We start from the raw sequence: 16408 nt of genomic DNA on the forward strand, positions 1-16408 counted from the left end.
TGCAGTAATTACATTTATTGACAAATACACAGGAGACTAATCAGTAACATACAGTGACACAGATCACTCAACATGGTTCTCAGGAGTCACTTCGGCAGGGGGACAATCAGGTTGGTGTCACTAACAACAATCACACCAAAGCTGGATTCAGCTTGTTCAGTTCAACAATAACTCCTGTTAATTTATCATATTGCGGTAGATATATTCTAGGTACAAAGTAAGCAAGCACTGTGATGAATGCAGTTTCCACAATCTCTAACACCCATTTTACAATTTTGGGGAAAACCTTAAATGACATAATTATTACCTCAATCGAATGTTTCACATGAAGCTTGACAACATGAATGTCCAAAGATGTTCAATATTATTAAACTCAAAGACCATAAAGTGATATGGCCACTGTTAAGCTTTAAAAGAAACAAGCATGAAATACTCACATCCCCCGCCAATATGACATGTCGGGTGTGTGCAATGCATTAGCTCCTGAGAACTATGTTCACTGGGCCTTTTTGTAAAGAAATATAGTACGTTTTTCAAGATCTGTTCAGGAAACGAGGACTACCTCCATTTTCAGTCTAAATCAAAGTCGTTGCCATGGAAACTCGAAAAATAACTTTTTTTAAAATCCCAAACTAGCAAAAGGCACCAGTGCACGACTAGATCTATCTATGTGCCAAGTTTTGGGATGAAATATGGTACGGTTTTCAAGATCTGCTCCGGAAACGAGGACTACCGCCATTTTCAGTCTAAATCAGTTGGTGCCATGGAAACTCGAAAAATAACTTTTTCTAAAATCCCAAACTAGCAAAAGGCACCAGTTCACCACTAGATCTATCTATGTGCCAAGTTTGGTGAAGAAATATGGTACGGTTTTCAAGATCTGCTCCGGAAACGAGGACTACCGCCATTTTCAGTCTTAATCAAAGTCGTTCCCATGGAAACTAAAAAAATAACTTTTTTAAAAATCCCAAACTATCAAAAGGCGCCAGTTCACCACTAGATCTATCTATGTGCCAAGTTTGGTGAAGAAATATGGTACGGTTTTCAAGATCTGCTCCGGAAACGAAATGTGACGTCGGACGGACGGACGGCACCCATTCCTATATCCCCCTTCCACTTCGTGGCGGGGGATAATAAACCATTTTGAATACTTCAGTAAAAACGCATGGCATGGTCAGATGACAAGATGTAAAAACACAAAATACACAAACAATCAAGAGGTTATCAATTAACATGAATCAGTAACATGTTTGTATAAAATAAACCAGATCTATGGCATAGGTAGGTACTGTTCAAATAAACAGATATAAAATACTGAGTTCCAGCCCAATAAACGTAACATGCACGATTCACCACACAATGTTACACAATGATATCACTTAGTAGCAGGACCTGCTATTGATTCCACACTGAACCAGTATATCCATCAGCCAGTGTGTACCAACATATGTACCATGTGGTACAGGACACAAAGCAGTATGACCATCAGCCAGTGTGTACCAACATATGTACCATGTTGTACAGGACACAAAGCAGTATGACCGTCAGCCAGTGTGTACCAACATATGTACCATGTGGTACAGGACACAAAGCAGTATGACCGTCAGCCAGTGTGTACCAACATATGTACCATGTGGTACAGGACACAAAGCAGTATGACCACCAGCCAGTGTGTACAAACATATGTACCATGTTGTACTGGACACAAAGCAGTATGACCATCAGCCAGTGTGTACCAACATATGTACCATGTTGTACTGGACACCCAAACACATCAGTTCAGGACGGGGATGGGAGTGGGTCTGGCTGTAACCAACTGTTAGCATTACATTGTGCCCATCAACAACAAAGGCCAGCACAAACACTGCTTGTTGTCACTGTGATCCTGTGTCAGAGCGTGCACAGATCACTGCATCGTATCAGGATGCACTAAACAAGCTAAAACAGTGAGTGAGTGAGTTGGGTTTAACGCCGCTTTTAACAGTATTCCAGTTATATCACGGCGTGTCAGCTTAATGTGGGAGGAAAGCCCGAAGTGATGCAGGTCTCAGACGTTTACCACTTCGGTGAAACCCACGAGCACGGGTGTGGTGCTGACAAGCCTAGAAACATAATCGATGTGAACCGGGATTGGAACCCACAATCATAGGTTTCTGGCGTGCCCAAGGGACACAACTCTGCACAGCTAATTGCGGCACCTTACACAGCTGTGTCCCAGCAAAAACAAAAAAAGGACATTTTCTTTGTGGTGTTTTGGGGGCTTGCATAGTTTGAACTCTAAAAAACGTTTTGTTCTTGGGCCTTGAAAATTCAATTTGAACTTTCCATCAAACCTGACCTTCATCATGTTCATGCTTAAACTGCCCTCCATAGCAGCCATTCTCCTTCCCAGGCTGTGTCTATAGTTGATCACTGCGACCATGTCTGGGCTCACGCTGAGAGAAGTGACTGTTTGGACAACAGTGCTGGAATTTGCCTCGAGTAACAAGCATTAATATATTATTTGGTCTTATTGTTTCATGTTAGAATCAAATATAATAAATCCATCTCTTACCCTACAAATACATAAAAAGCATGTGAGATTCTAGCATATAAAAAAAAGAATATTGTACATTGATAGTCCGCAGAATCAAAATCTACCCAATGACATAATACTGCTTACCCTAAAACAATGGTATTGCAATCAAATATGTGTGGACTGTTAAGAAGATATATAAAATGTTCTTGTGTGGGGACCTACAGACCACTGGTCAGTGCATACAAAAGTGCCGACGCTGACCAGTGGCGTCCCCGACGCGGAGCTTTATTCTGTCTCCAGGGTGCCGTTTCTGAAGTTTGACTCCCAAGACTTTTCCTTGTTCTTCTTCTTCAGAAACATGAAGACCCAGCCCTTCTCTATCTGTAACAGTTGGAAGAGACAAGGTAATGATATCATGATATACAGGGTGTTTCAATGTCATAACAGGGTGGTGAGATATCATAATATACATATGACATACCACACTGTCACAATGGACTGACTCCACACTGTCACAATAGACTGATACCACACTGTCACAATAGACTGATACCACACTGTCACAATGGACTGATACCGTGCTGTCACAATGGACTGATACCACACTGTCACAATGGACTGATTCCACACTGTCACAATAGACTGATACCACACTGTCACAATGGACTGATACCACATGGACAGATACCACACTGTCACAATAGACTGATACCACACTGTCACAATGGACTGATACCACATGGACAGATACCACACTGTCACAATAGACTGATACCACACTGTCACAATGGACTGATTCCACACTGTCACAATAGACTGATACCACACTGTCACAATAGACTGATACCACACTGTCACAATGGACTGATACCACACTGTCACAATGGACTGATACCACACTGTCACAATAGACTGACTCCACACTGTCACAATGGACTGATACCACACTGTCACAATGGACTGATACCACACTGTCACAATGGACTGATACCACACTGTCACAATGGACAGATTCCACACTGTCACAATAGACTGATACCACACTGTCACAATAGACTGATACCACATGGACAGATACCACACTGTCACAATGGACAGATACCACACTGTCACAATGGACTGATACCACACTGTCACAATGGACAGATTCCACACTGTCACAATGGACTGATACCACACTGTCACAATGGACTGATACCACACTGTCACAACAATGACGATTGTTTACCTTCAACTTTGTCTTTTCCGGCACGATGGCACCCGGGAGCTGGCTGACATGATACTGGTAGTTGGAGTCGTCGAGGCCGCCCTTGTCCAGGATCTTCAAGGTTATGGACCTGACAGGTAAAGGAAGACGTTCATGTCGAGCGAGGAGAGAATACACACCATGCACACGAGGATGAAATCATACACTGAAATGCCAATGAGCCGCAATATGCCGCCTTCGATAAAAAACATGTTCGGTCCTGCATTTCAATATATATGACGATACAAAATATGTGTTTTTAATGTAACAAAAGAATAACTATCTCTGGCTAAATGTCAGATTCAAAAGCTGCCCTTGTCCCTCAGTCCAGGGTCTTTGTGTCATTATTCTGGTGTAGGATGATCTGTGTATCTAGATATGAATCATATTGTGACCTTGTTATCATTGCATCCTTCTATTTAAATATATGGCGGCAGCCAGTAAACAGTCCAGTCTTGACTAGACAAACCAATGATAGATATTATGAGTAATGTCCTTTGCCACTTGGGTGTAATGACATGCAATTAACCAAGCTGACCACCCAATCCATTAAGTCACCTTGAACGAGCAGCTTGTCTTCTTATTATGCATAAAAAAATCTTCACATGATAAATGCTCAAACATATATTGATTTTAATATAAAAGGGTAAATGAACCATGAACATGATGAATGAGTTTTTCGTACAGGTTATCGTTGCCATACAAAGGTCCCACAAGTTCTGCATTCCCCTTCTCGGCCTGGGATCCCCTTCCTGGCTTGATCCCCGGGATCCTCATCCGAATACGGACGAATCCCGCCTTGGTCGTCTCGTCGAAATCTGGAAAAAAAACATGATTTGGCTATCAAGATCTTACTTAGATCTTACTCGGTATGAAGAAGACATATCTTCCAAGATCTTACTTGTGGGCAGTATGTACAAGACTTGCGTGGAATATGATATCAGTTATTTACTGGTAGTGATTCCGTCAGTGATCGTGATCTAGGAGTGCAAAGCCACAGTTGTGAAAGTACAACACTAGCAATGCTGGGGCCGGGACGAGTCCAAGTGTACAACCCGGGTACCCGCACCCCTAATACCTGACCCTACCCACTGCAGGTCTCAAGGGTTGAGTTCGAAAAGTCTGATTGTGAATTGCTTAACCAGAACCCTGGCAATAACGATTTGAAACATGTATAAAATAATCTCATCACACATACACTGAACATGCTGAAGTGAGCGAAGCTGTATCTTTACTTAATCATATACTTGTCAGAAGGAATGTGTGCATAGTCAGAAAAAAATGCAAACCTTACACTTGTAGCTAACCATGGAGTGTTATTATTACTGTATTCGACGTAATAAGCGCCCCGCTCTAATATGCGCCCACGGTGATATTTGCTAATATATTGGCTAGTGAACAATCCCAATTGGCAACCCTTCCGACTGATCAATGTACACAAGACTGATTCATGTATAATTCGCACTCGTGTGTGATATGCACCCTTAATTATGGGCAAGCATTCTCTTGGCAAGTTTGGTGTGTGTTAGAATTTCACTATTGAGGCTGTTTAGAGGCGCTCTTATTGAGTTATCACTATTCAGGCTGGTAAAAGTTGCAAAATACTGAAAATAAGTATGTCCCCATTTTAACAGGGAAAATTCTATCATCACTTCAAAGCTACTGAAATAATCAAAAACGTAGAAAGATGCACACCATTTTCATCGGTTCATTTGTTTAACAGACAAAGAAATTAGACTGGTGTTTATCATTCTATGAATAGGAATTTTGATTTCAATATTTTCATCATATGATAAGGTATAATTTGCCATTTATATTTTAGATGATAAAACGAAAGCAAAAGTTGATCAACTAGAATGCCCTCGTTTGTGCGCTGAAGTCGGAGAGTGAGTTTCTGGGAAGTACTGCACACTGACGCGCTTCGCCAGCCTTCCACCCCAGGCGTATGTTTACAACATAACATTTTCATCACCATTTCCAAGTCGCATACATTAACCTCTCTCTTGTACCGTTTATTTCTTCGGATAGTGTTTAAAGGTACAAATGTCGTCAGGTAAATGTCCCAAACTTACCGCAGTCAGGCTCCTCCATGGTCGCTTCCGTGTATGGCCACGCCCGCTCTCATGGCCTAGCCAATCAGCTACAAACGTTAATTTCCGTATTTACGGAAATACCCGGCTTTTACTCAAACAACATGGCGGCGTGGGCTGTTTCAAAGTGCAATAACAACTTTATTTGAGCGTAAAGGTTTATATTCATTAACTATGAGAATGTAAAAACGAAGATAAGAAACCTTCTGTATTCCCAGCACGCTTTTGTTCATGAAATTAAATATAAAATATTCTGACACTGTCCCTGCTCATCATGAGACCATAAATTGAGCTATCTTATGGTCTGTGGCTCGTCAAATTTAGTAGCTCCTAATCATTTGGACAGAAAGTCTTTTAAAAAAGAATTGAAATAAAAACCAGAGAAGTAGCACATGAAGAAAATAAAAATTAGATGACAGATGAGTGAAATGTCTACTCCAGTTCATCGAATAAAAATAAACTATAAATATGTTTGCATTAACGGTTTGATTGGCATTCTAGAAGTTGGAGAATACATAACTAAACGTACAACTTTATGGATAACAACTTCTGGATTATTGCATATAAACGATGAATGGCTCATTGACTTGGTTGATGCATGTCATCATATCCCATTTGTGTGGATCGATGCTCATGATGTCAATCACTGGATTGTCTGGTCCAGACTTTATTATGTACAGACCGCCGTTATATAGCTGGAATATTGCTGAGTACGGCGTTAAATAACAAACAAACAAAACGTTTGGAGCCACACCGACTGTGCATCGAAACGTTGCTATATGCAATACATCAGAAGTTGTACGTTTTGTTGTTCACATAACATGAAAATGACAGTAATTCGTACAATACCTTACCCCGATTGTCTCAAATCTCTTAATATGTGAAGTATCTACACCACATTGTCAATACACTCTGCCTGGTACTGCTAACACGTCTTGATAAATGAACTGTGTGAGTAGGTAAGATTGGTTAAACGCCGTGTAGATGAGAAAACATCATGATGTTCGAAAGTAACATTAAATATGAAACTGGTAAGGAAACCACTTCCCTTTCATTTCACTACTCTGTTGTGATATCCACATCTTTGAATCGAAGACATTAAACAATATGTTGAACGATGATATATTGAATATTTTCTGTTGAAATTGTGAAATATAATTGACTTCAGTTTTTCATTCTCTGGTTGATCTTCCACAGTCACATTCAAGTGATATTGCTTTACACAAAGTTTCAAATACAAAATAAGATGCAAGGTCAGAGCGAAGTGCTGCAGCTTTTAGTCTTTAGACTGCAGCTTTTAGTCTTTAGACTCGTTGTAACCCTGAGTTACCAGGCAGAGTCATCATCAACAACAGCTCTATATCACAGACACCACCCTCGACAATACCAACATCACTAGCAACATACACAACGTCAACATCAAATGTACCAACGTCAACGTCAACGTCAACATCAACATCTACGTCAGTATCAACATTCGTATCAACGTTATCAACAACATCCGCAACAGCAGCTACTCAAGTATTCCTCCACAGCTTCAAACACAAGCATGGCCATGGCACATATTCAGCTTCCTAAATATTCAGGTAAGCAGGATGCAAATAACTGGTGGTCAGATATAGAAACTTGGGTTAAACTCCAAGGTACTGACCAAGACAGAGCGTGTTTAATGTTGAACTTCCTCTTAGAAGGACCAGCCAAACATTGGCATCATGCCTTGAGTGACGATATCAAGTCATACTGGAATAGCTTGAAACAAGCTTTCATAACTAGGTTTCAACCATCAGGACAATTTGATCTGTCGGTATTGGCAATCAATCAGCAACCTGCTGAATCAGTATCAGATTACATCTGTAGGTTACAGCAGTCAACCTCTAGTAAATCCATACCAGTCGACATCTTAGTTGCCATAGCTGTGAATGGTCTATGCCCTTCCGTCAGACAATGGGTCTATAACAAAGAACCCAAAACATTGGAAGAAGTGCGTCAACAGGGTGAACTAGCGGCCAAGTCATACCTCAGCATCCAACAGCCAGATCAAGCTAGTCTCACAGACCAGGTGACTAAGCTATCAACACTAGTGATGTCGCTAATGGAGAGCAAACAGAAGCCTTTGGCAGCAGCAATGTCAACACAGCAGGGGACGCTCCATGATCACTGTCAGCGAAGAGTCAGGTTCCAGTCACCCCCTCGACTTGATGACTACAGCTCGAGACCAAGTCATCAGTCATCTTATGCCAGTCCACAGTCGCAGCACAGACCACGTGACTTCAGACGAGAGCAACTCCAACCATCCAGCAGAAACAACAGAGAAAGATGCTCAGGATGTGGTGGGTATTGTTCTCAGCATAATTACTGTCCCCATTGGCATACCATTTGCAATGTTTGTAGAAAGAAAGGTCACCATACATCTGTATGTGACCAGGTTCTTCTGTCTAAGATAGATAATAAATAGGGACGCGTGCCTGATTCCAAGGATCCACCAGGCACCCATTCAAACAACCCAAACCATCTGACCCAGTCACTAGGCATACTACCCCTACTTCCCCATCCTCTACTAACTCTAACCAACATCAGGTATCGCTTGTAGCCCCATTATCTAAAAACGCCATTCAAGTTAAGGTCAGACAAGTCAAAACAACAGCATTGATAGACACTGGAGCAACAATCAGCTGTGTTCATATGAAATTTCTGAAGAAAATAGGACTCACTGAGTCTCACCTTCAGAAATCTCATCTAACAGAGATTATTGGTGTAGGAGGAGAACGCCATCCTGTGTCAGGTTTAGTCACTCTACAACTTAACATCGGCCATGCTTCTTATTCACAAGATTTTCATGTCTTCGAATCATTACATCATACCATCATTCTTGGTTTAGACTTTCTCCAGTCAAACCATGTCAAAATTGATCTATCTAACCGCACTGTTCACCTGCATGATGGTTTAATATCCGTAAGCTTGGTGGATGCCAATGCAGGGTTTGCTAGACCTCGCAAAACAGTTCAGATTCCTCCCCACTCACAGGCTGATATTCCTGTTAAAATCTCCCGTTGTGAGAGCAACAAAGTATTGCTACTGGAACCAATTCCTGGCCTAGAGGCACTCCCACTCCAAGGAGCCAAATGTCTCATTCAAAGTGCCAAGGGTAGACCATGTATGAGGTTTCTCAACCCAACTGATAAACCTGTCACACTTCGTTGTCAACGAATAGTAGCCACAGCATCCATCATTGTCCCATCATCTGTCCATACATTGGAATCTGAGCGAATCTTAGATCATCCATCAGTCAACACTGCAGTCCCTTCTAGCCCATCAAAGCTAAGTGCTGACCTGAATTTTGACCTGAGTGACTCAGATCTCACAGAGACCCAGAAGCAACAGCTTGAGTGCTTCCTGTTGTCTCAAAGATCTGTTTTTGCACGAGAATGGTCAGAGCTAGGCAAAACACATCTGCCTCAACATAAGATTGAAACAGAGCATACCCGTCCTGTTAGACTGCCCTTCTACCGCCAGTCATCTTTAGTTAGAAAAGAATGTGCTAAGCAAATTAAAGAAATGTTAGACACAGGCATATAGAACCAAGTCATTCTGAATGGCATTCGCCAGTAGTCATAGTCAAGAAATCTGACAACAGTTATCGATTTGCGGTAGATTATCGCAAGCTCAATGCGGTTACGAAACCAATATTTTTCCCTCTTCCACGTTTGGAAGATGTCATCGATGCTATTGGTGAAAAACATGCTCAGATGTTCTCTGTTCTTGATTGTGCAAGTGGATTTTGGCAGATACCACTTCACCCAGAAACAAAACATAAATCCGCCTTCATCACGCAAGATGGCATTTTTGAATTCAATCGTCTTCCTTTCGGTCTCAAAAATGCACCAGCAGCTTTCCAGCAAATCATTTGTTCTGCTCTTCAAGCTATGATAGGAAACATACTTTAATATATGTTGATGATATCATATTCTACAGCAGAACATTTGAAGAACACTTACATCATCTGAAATGTGTTTTTGGCAAACTTAAAGAAGCTGGTCTTACCTTAAAACCAAGCAAATGTAGATTTGCAGCTAAGAGAGTAACATATTTAGGCCACGTCTTCAGCAAAGATGGAGTAGAAGTTGATAAATCAAAGGTAGAAGTTGTTAAAAGCATCCCTTCTACCAAAAATGCCCATGACATCAGACATTTCTTGGGTCTTGCAAGTTACTACCGCAAATTTGACCCAATTTTTTCCCGCATAGCATCACCATTGTATAACTTGCTTCAAAAAGATGCCACCTTTAATTGGTCAGACGAGTGTGAGCAGGCACTTAACAAATTGAAAGCATGCCTAACTTCAGCCCCTGTCTTAACATATCCTGATCCCAATAAACCATTCATTAAACAACAGATGCTTCTACCTCAGCCATAGGGTATATCTTAGGTCAACGAGATGCTTCTGGCCAAGAACATGTCATCTGCTATGGTGGCCGTGCCCTTCATGCTGCTGAGAAGAAATGGGGCATCACTCAGCTAGAATGTTTGGCTGTATTAGAAGGCATTAGAACTTTCAGGGTGTATCTCACATCTCAGAAGTTTAAAGTCTTCACAGATCATCATGCTCTGAAATGGCTTAAGGACATCAAACAGGAAACAGGTTGTCTTGCTAGATGGTCTCTCATGCTGCAGGAATATGATTATGAGATCGAACATAGAGCAGGTAAAGCCAATACAAATGCTGATGCTCTCTCTCACATTCCATATCCTGCACAGATCATAGAACCTGTCACTGATGATTTCCCTGTCCCACCAGTCCCCTCTATCAGCTACACCTCAGCCACCACCCAGTCAAATCATCATCCAATCCAGCATTCATATGCTAAAGTGGTTTCAACACCACCCACAAATCCATCATCAACAACCCATCACCAGATTGCTTGTCAGCTCAATGCAGCAGATAATGACTATGGGATATCTCCTGAATGTTCAACTTCAGAAAACCCTCATTTATCTGGTCAGAAGGCTATAGCACCTTCTTCAGTATCGTCGATAGATCTGTATGTTGAATTCTGTTATCAAGATGAGATTCCATCAGGACCAACAGTTCAAACAATTGGAAATGATATCCCGGAAAAAAATCTTGCAGAAAGACAGCAAAGTTCACCAGATTTCAAGCCTATCATTGACTTTCTAGAGAATGGTGAGATTCCCTCTCATTACACTGATTCTCAAGTCAAAGGTATCCAAGGTCTCTCACAGGAGTATGATCTATGTGATGGCATCTTGTATCATTTCTACCTGCCAAAGCATAGAGGACACAAGAACGGACGTCACCCAATGGTTACACAACTGGCAGTTCCTATTTCTGACAGGAAAGCCCTGCTTTATGCTTACCATGATTCAAAAGCAGGTGGGTGCCACTTTGATCGTGATGCTACCCGTCAGTCCATTTTGACCAAATACCATTGGCCAGGCTTGTACCAAGATGTCGAAACATACATCAAATCTTGTGAAGAATGTCAAAAAAGCAAACGTTGGGCCCATTCAAAACCAGCTCCAATGGTACCAATGCCTATTGAAGACAACTTTCCAGGTTACATGTTGACATCCTTGGACCTCTTCCTCAAACAAAGGATGGGGATAAATATGTTCTTGTAGCTGTGGATTCATTCTCAAGGTGGATTGAAGCATTTCCATTGCACACTCAAGATGCTGTGGAAGTAGCAACAAAACTCTTTAATGAAGTCTTCACAAGGTACGGTGCACCTCGAACTCTAGTCACTGATAGAGGTCGTCAGTTCACATCAAAGCTGGTCAATGCTATCTGTGAAATCTTTGAGGTTAAGCATCACTTCACATCGTCATACCATCCTCAGACAAATGGAATGGTTGAACGACGTAACAGTACAATTGCACAAGCATTAAAATCTTACTGTAAGCCTGACCAATCCAACTGGGCTGATATTCTTCCATGTGTTCTCATGGCAATGCGAAACACACCATGCCAATCAACTGGTTACTCACCACACCATATGCTCTTTGGCAGAGAAATGTGTCTTCCATTTGATACTACACTCACACCAAAGCCAACACTTGGTAAAAATGCAGAGACACATCTCCAGCAGCTCATCGACAATCTGAAGGTTGTCAAATCTATTGCTCGCGACAACATGTCTGTAAGTCAACAGATAGACAAGGAGCATCAAGAGCTAAAATCATCAGAACCTTCATTCATGTTAGGTCAACAGGTGCTTCTACACAGCCCTGTAGTCAAACAAGGACTTTCCCCGAAGCTGTCCCAATCATGGACAGGTCCTTATTATATCACAGACATTGGTCCAAACCACACCTTCAAAATTCACAGATGTTCAGATGACAAAGAACATAAATCTTTGGTCCATGCCAATCGCCTGAAACCCTATGTCCTCAGAGGTAATGTTGCACGGCATGTTGATGCATCAGGTTCTTCTACACCTACACTGGTGTCAAGCAGAGCACAGGATCCGTTACCAGACCCTCCTGCACAAACTTTGCAAGGCAGCCCTCCACTAGAATCACCAGTCTCTAGTGAAAAGCCAACTGCAAAAGCAGATGAAACAGTGCCATCAGAGCACAATCACAAGCAAACAAAAGATCACAATCAAGATCAATTCTATGATGTTGAAAAACTCTTGAAGTACAAAGACATCAATGGCATACGCCATTTTCTTGTCAAATGGGTTGCGCATCCTACACCAACATGGGAGCCACACCATAATATAGGACAAGGACTTATCAGAGACTTCCACGTGTATAAAACACAGGCTGGACGCAGTCGTAAGCACAAACGATCACACAAATATTTTGTCTAATCTCTAATGATATAGTTATCCTTGACTTTGATAGTACCTGGCAGTTAGTTTCGTTGTGAGTGGTTAGATGTTGTCGACAAAACTGCAGGGCCTCCTGTGTTATTAAGTGCTAGAAGGATGATAGTTGCAAATGTCATCTCTTCAAACCTGTTGTCAACACCAATCAACCCACTTGAGCTTCTCTCAGAGTTGTCAGATTCACTTATCTATTATTATAGATTATGCTGTTATAATGGTGTATATTTCAAAATCGAAACAAACTTTATGTCCAAATATGACACTATTTGTCCACCTTCATCCCATAACCATTTAAAACTTAAAGCTTAATAAAAAAACAGTTAACGTTGTATGAACTGTTACTCATCCATGAACTAAACCGATACATATACATGTATATGACCTCTTTCATCAAGTAAAGTTTTCAAATTGCCGAATTCCTGCTGAGAACAATACTCTACATGTTCTATTAAGCCAGATGTTGCTAAAACTATTGTCTTGTGCTTCATTATGTTGTACCTTTTTGGGTTCTCATAACAGAACAATACTCTGTCATAACATGTTCTGTTTGGTAGACTTTTGCTCAAATATTATATTCTTTTTTCAATACCTGTATTAGGTTTGTTACCATGACAAATGGATATTGTATCTTTCAGTAGCACTAGTTCCATGTAACATATTTTGTGCTTTTGCGGTCAAAAGCTTCCCACAGCGGAGGAATATTGTCATAGTCCTAAAATCACTATAATTAACCCATAATTATAGTGGTCATATTTCAATAATAAGTTTTGTATTTCTCTCAATATTTTATCTTACAACTAGCTAAACCTAAATATATTTCTGTAGATCATGTTAGTCAGTTGCCGTGCAAATAACTGACCGTCACAAACCAGTGACTCCGGATTATCTAACTCAACCAGGTGGCCAGTCTAGGGATATGCCTCAGGCAGTAACATGCTGTGTATGGCCGGACGCATCGTCATTTTAGTATCAGATAGGTGGAATATACAGGATATTATGCGGTCGGTGCGCTCTGTAACTGTCGAATAATTGTAATTAATACGCCACGCATGTAGCAGATTTAGATCATAGTTTCAATATTAGGTAACTAACGCATTCTATAGAAGGCCTGAGTCCCTATATATACGGAGTCCAGTGGCAGATACTTCACTCTGCCACGAATAAAGACGTAAAGGGACTCAGCAGCCTTCTCTCTGTTTCATTGTAAGATAACATTATTTTCTTGTTAAATTCCCCTTGCCTTTAACTTATATGATATCCTGTGCAAGCAACTATATATTTACCATGGTTTGTAATATTTCAGAATAAGTTACATGTCTTTCATTATACCGCAAAGTAACTTGAATGTTAATTGTATGTGTGTATTTATATAGATGTTAGTAGATTTATTCACTTGTACATTAACTGTTGATATGCCAAGTGATAGATAAAGCCGTACATTACATAGCATGAGAAAGAGTACATTGTGGCAAATACCCGCGGGTAATCTCACGTAAATACCGTCTCATGCGAATATTGGCCATGCTACTTCTATCATTTGGTTAAGCATTTACGGCATTGAAATTATACAGTATGTTAAATACATTTGTATGTTAATACACGAGTAACGCTAGAATGCCGTAAATGTAAATGTTAACAGTTCCTGTATGAAATGGTGTAGCTAGAATAACATGAAATACCTCCCAGTCGCTTATTATTCACAATTCGTTTTTGTACCTTATTTATTAGAACAGTCCTGTTAAGAAAGTTTAAACGAGTCGCTATCAATTCATGTATGGTTGTCAATTATATATTTAATGTAACAAGTCATTCACTGCATCTCTCTTGTAATGTAATATTGTTTAAATATCTCTCTATATATGAAATTACACTCTGCCACGAATAAAGACGTAAAGGGACTCAGCAGCCTTCTGTCTGTTTTAAAGGTGATAGCCGAGTAATCAGCTCTACCAAGTTAATTCCCCCACTATCTTGGCTATTGTGACGTAGCAAACGGGACCACGCCCACACAAGGCAAAACGGCCTGTTCATCTTGGTTTTAGATCCAGTGAGTGAATGAGTTGTAGATACTGAACTACTCTGAAACTTACGTCAGCAAATATATTTTGCACACAGCGCACTTTCTTCATGTGAACGCAAAGTATTTTTACTTTTGCTTATATGTGCAAATTTACTCCGTATGTAAAGATACTCAAGTGTGTATATTTTCCCATGTTAACAGGGTATTATTAACTCTCTTCTCATTCAACTTTGATTGGAAAACAACCTGTTATATGTTTTAAATCATGAACAGACTGACGAATATGTGTGTCTTACACCATTTACATACACCACCTAGGATGCTTTACATGTGAACGCATAGTAAATTTACATATACGCACGTATGTATAGTTACACATGTGTAAAATTACTTACGTGAGTAAATGTAGTGCATGTGAACGGGGTATACCTTGGTGGCAGACACTGTTGTGTACTGTACATCTTGGGCCGTACAGTTGGTGAATAGGGCCGCCGAATGACCCGCCTTATAGTGAGAACTATATACAGTAAACTACGGATATAACGAACCCAAAGGGTTCATTAATGTTAGTTCGTTATAACTGTAGTTCGTTATAAGCATATACACAGCATAACTACAGCAAATAGTCGGGACAAAAAAGTCAGTTCGTTATATCCGTCAGTTCGTTATAAGCGTGTTCGTTATAAACGTAGTTTACTGTACACGCTAGTTAGGGCAAGTTCGCGTCATTTAGAGCTATACATGCGCTAGAGATATACAAGTTTAGGTCATTTATAGAGCTATACATACGCTAGTTAGAGATATACAAGTTTAGGTCATTTATAGAGCTATACATACGCTAGTTAGAGCTATACATACTGAGAGGCCAGCGATACGCTTCTCAGCCATAAATAAATTCTCTACTTACTAATATACTGTAGACTCTAATTAGGGCCATACATACGCTAGTTAGAGTCATACATACGTTAGATAGAGCTATGCATAGGCTTTCACTCGTCAGATACCACAACTATTCACTTGTTTCATAAAATTGGTATTACACGGGAGCTAGTTTAGTATTCTATATCAGTCTATATCAGGTGGGTTGCTGAGATGGGCTTGTCAGAGACACCAAGAATTTCACCCCCATGAAGATCCGGGTTAGCAACCCATGCTTGTTGTAAGAGACGTCTAACTGGATTGGGTGGTCAGGCTCAGTGACTTGGTTGATGCATGTTATCATACATATAAATTGTGCAGATCAATGCTCATGATGTCAATCACAAGATTGTCTGGGCTAGACACGATTATTTGCAGATTGCCGTCACATAGCTGGAACATTGCTGAGTGGGGAAGCCACATGTTGTGTGTGACAAGTGAGGAGAGGTGAAGTGAAATTGGGTTTAACGTCGCGTCCAAGATTATTGCATGCATAGCGACGTGCATGTACGTGTGTGTTTGTGTGGCTGCTTGTACTAGTCCGGACTCATGCTGATTTATAGTGCTAGCTCACTGAGATACCATTTAACATCAGAACATGAATACCCCACTCAGACACAGTATACTGACTCCGAGCCGACCAGTCCATGTTTAAGCCCCTTAATGCTGAGCGCCAGACAGGGTAACAACAAGTATGACGCGGTCGGGGATTGAACCTCGGACCTTCCGCTCTCGGGGCGGACGCTCTACCACTAGACCATGGAG

General features: G+C 40.8%; 1 protein-coding gene across 1 annotated transcript; it reads right to left on the reverse strand.

Annotated features, from left to right (window-relative positions):
* LOC139479083 (uncharacterized) lies at window positions 1-5881 on the reverse strand. Its single transcript, XM_071261839.1, has 4 exons — window positions 5837-5881; window positions 4450-4582; window positions 3747-3855; window positions 1-2899 (listed from the first exon to the last, which is right to left on the reverse strand). The coding sequence occupies exons 1-4, from the start codon at window positions 5853-5855 to the stop codon at window positions 2804-2806; spliced, it is 357 nt and encodes a 118-aa protein (XP_071117940.1). The 5' UTR covers window positions 5856-5881; the 3' UTR covers window positions 1-2803.
* Between the last annotated feature and the right edge of the window lie 10527 nt (window positions 5882-16408).

This window comes from Haliotis cracherodii, unplaced genomic scaffold (assembly GCF_022045235.1).
Source record: "Haliotis cracherodii isolate W230 unplaced genomic scaffold, xgHalCrac1.p SCAF_4, whole genome shotgun sequence".
In the NCBI taxonomy this organism is placed as follows: domain Eukaryota; kingdom Metazoa; phylum Mollusca; class Gastropoda; order Lepetellida; family Haliotidae; genus Haliotis; species Haliotis cracherodii.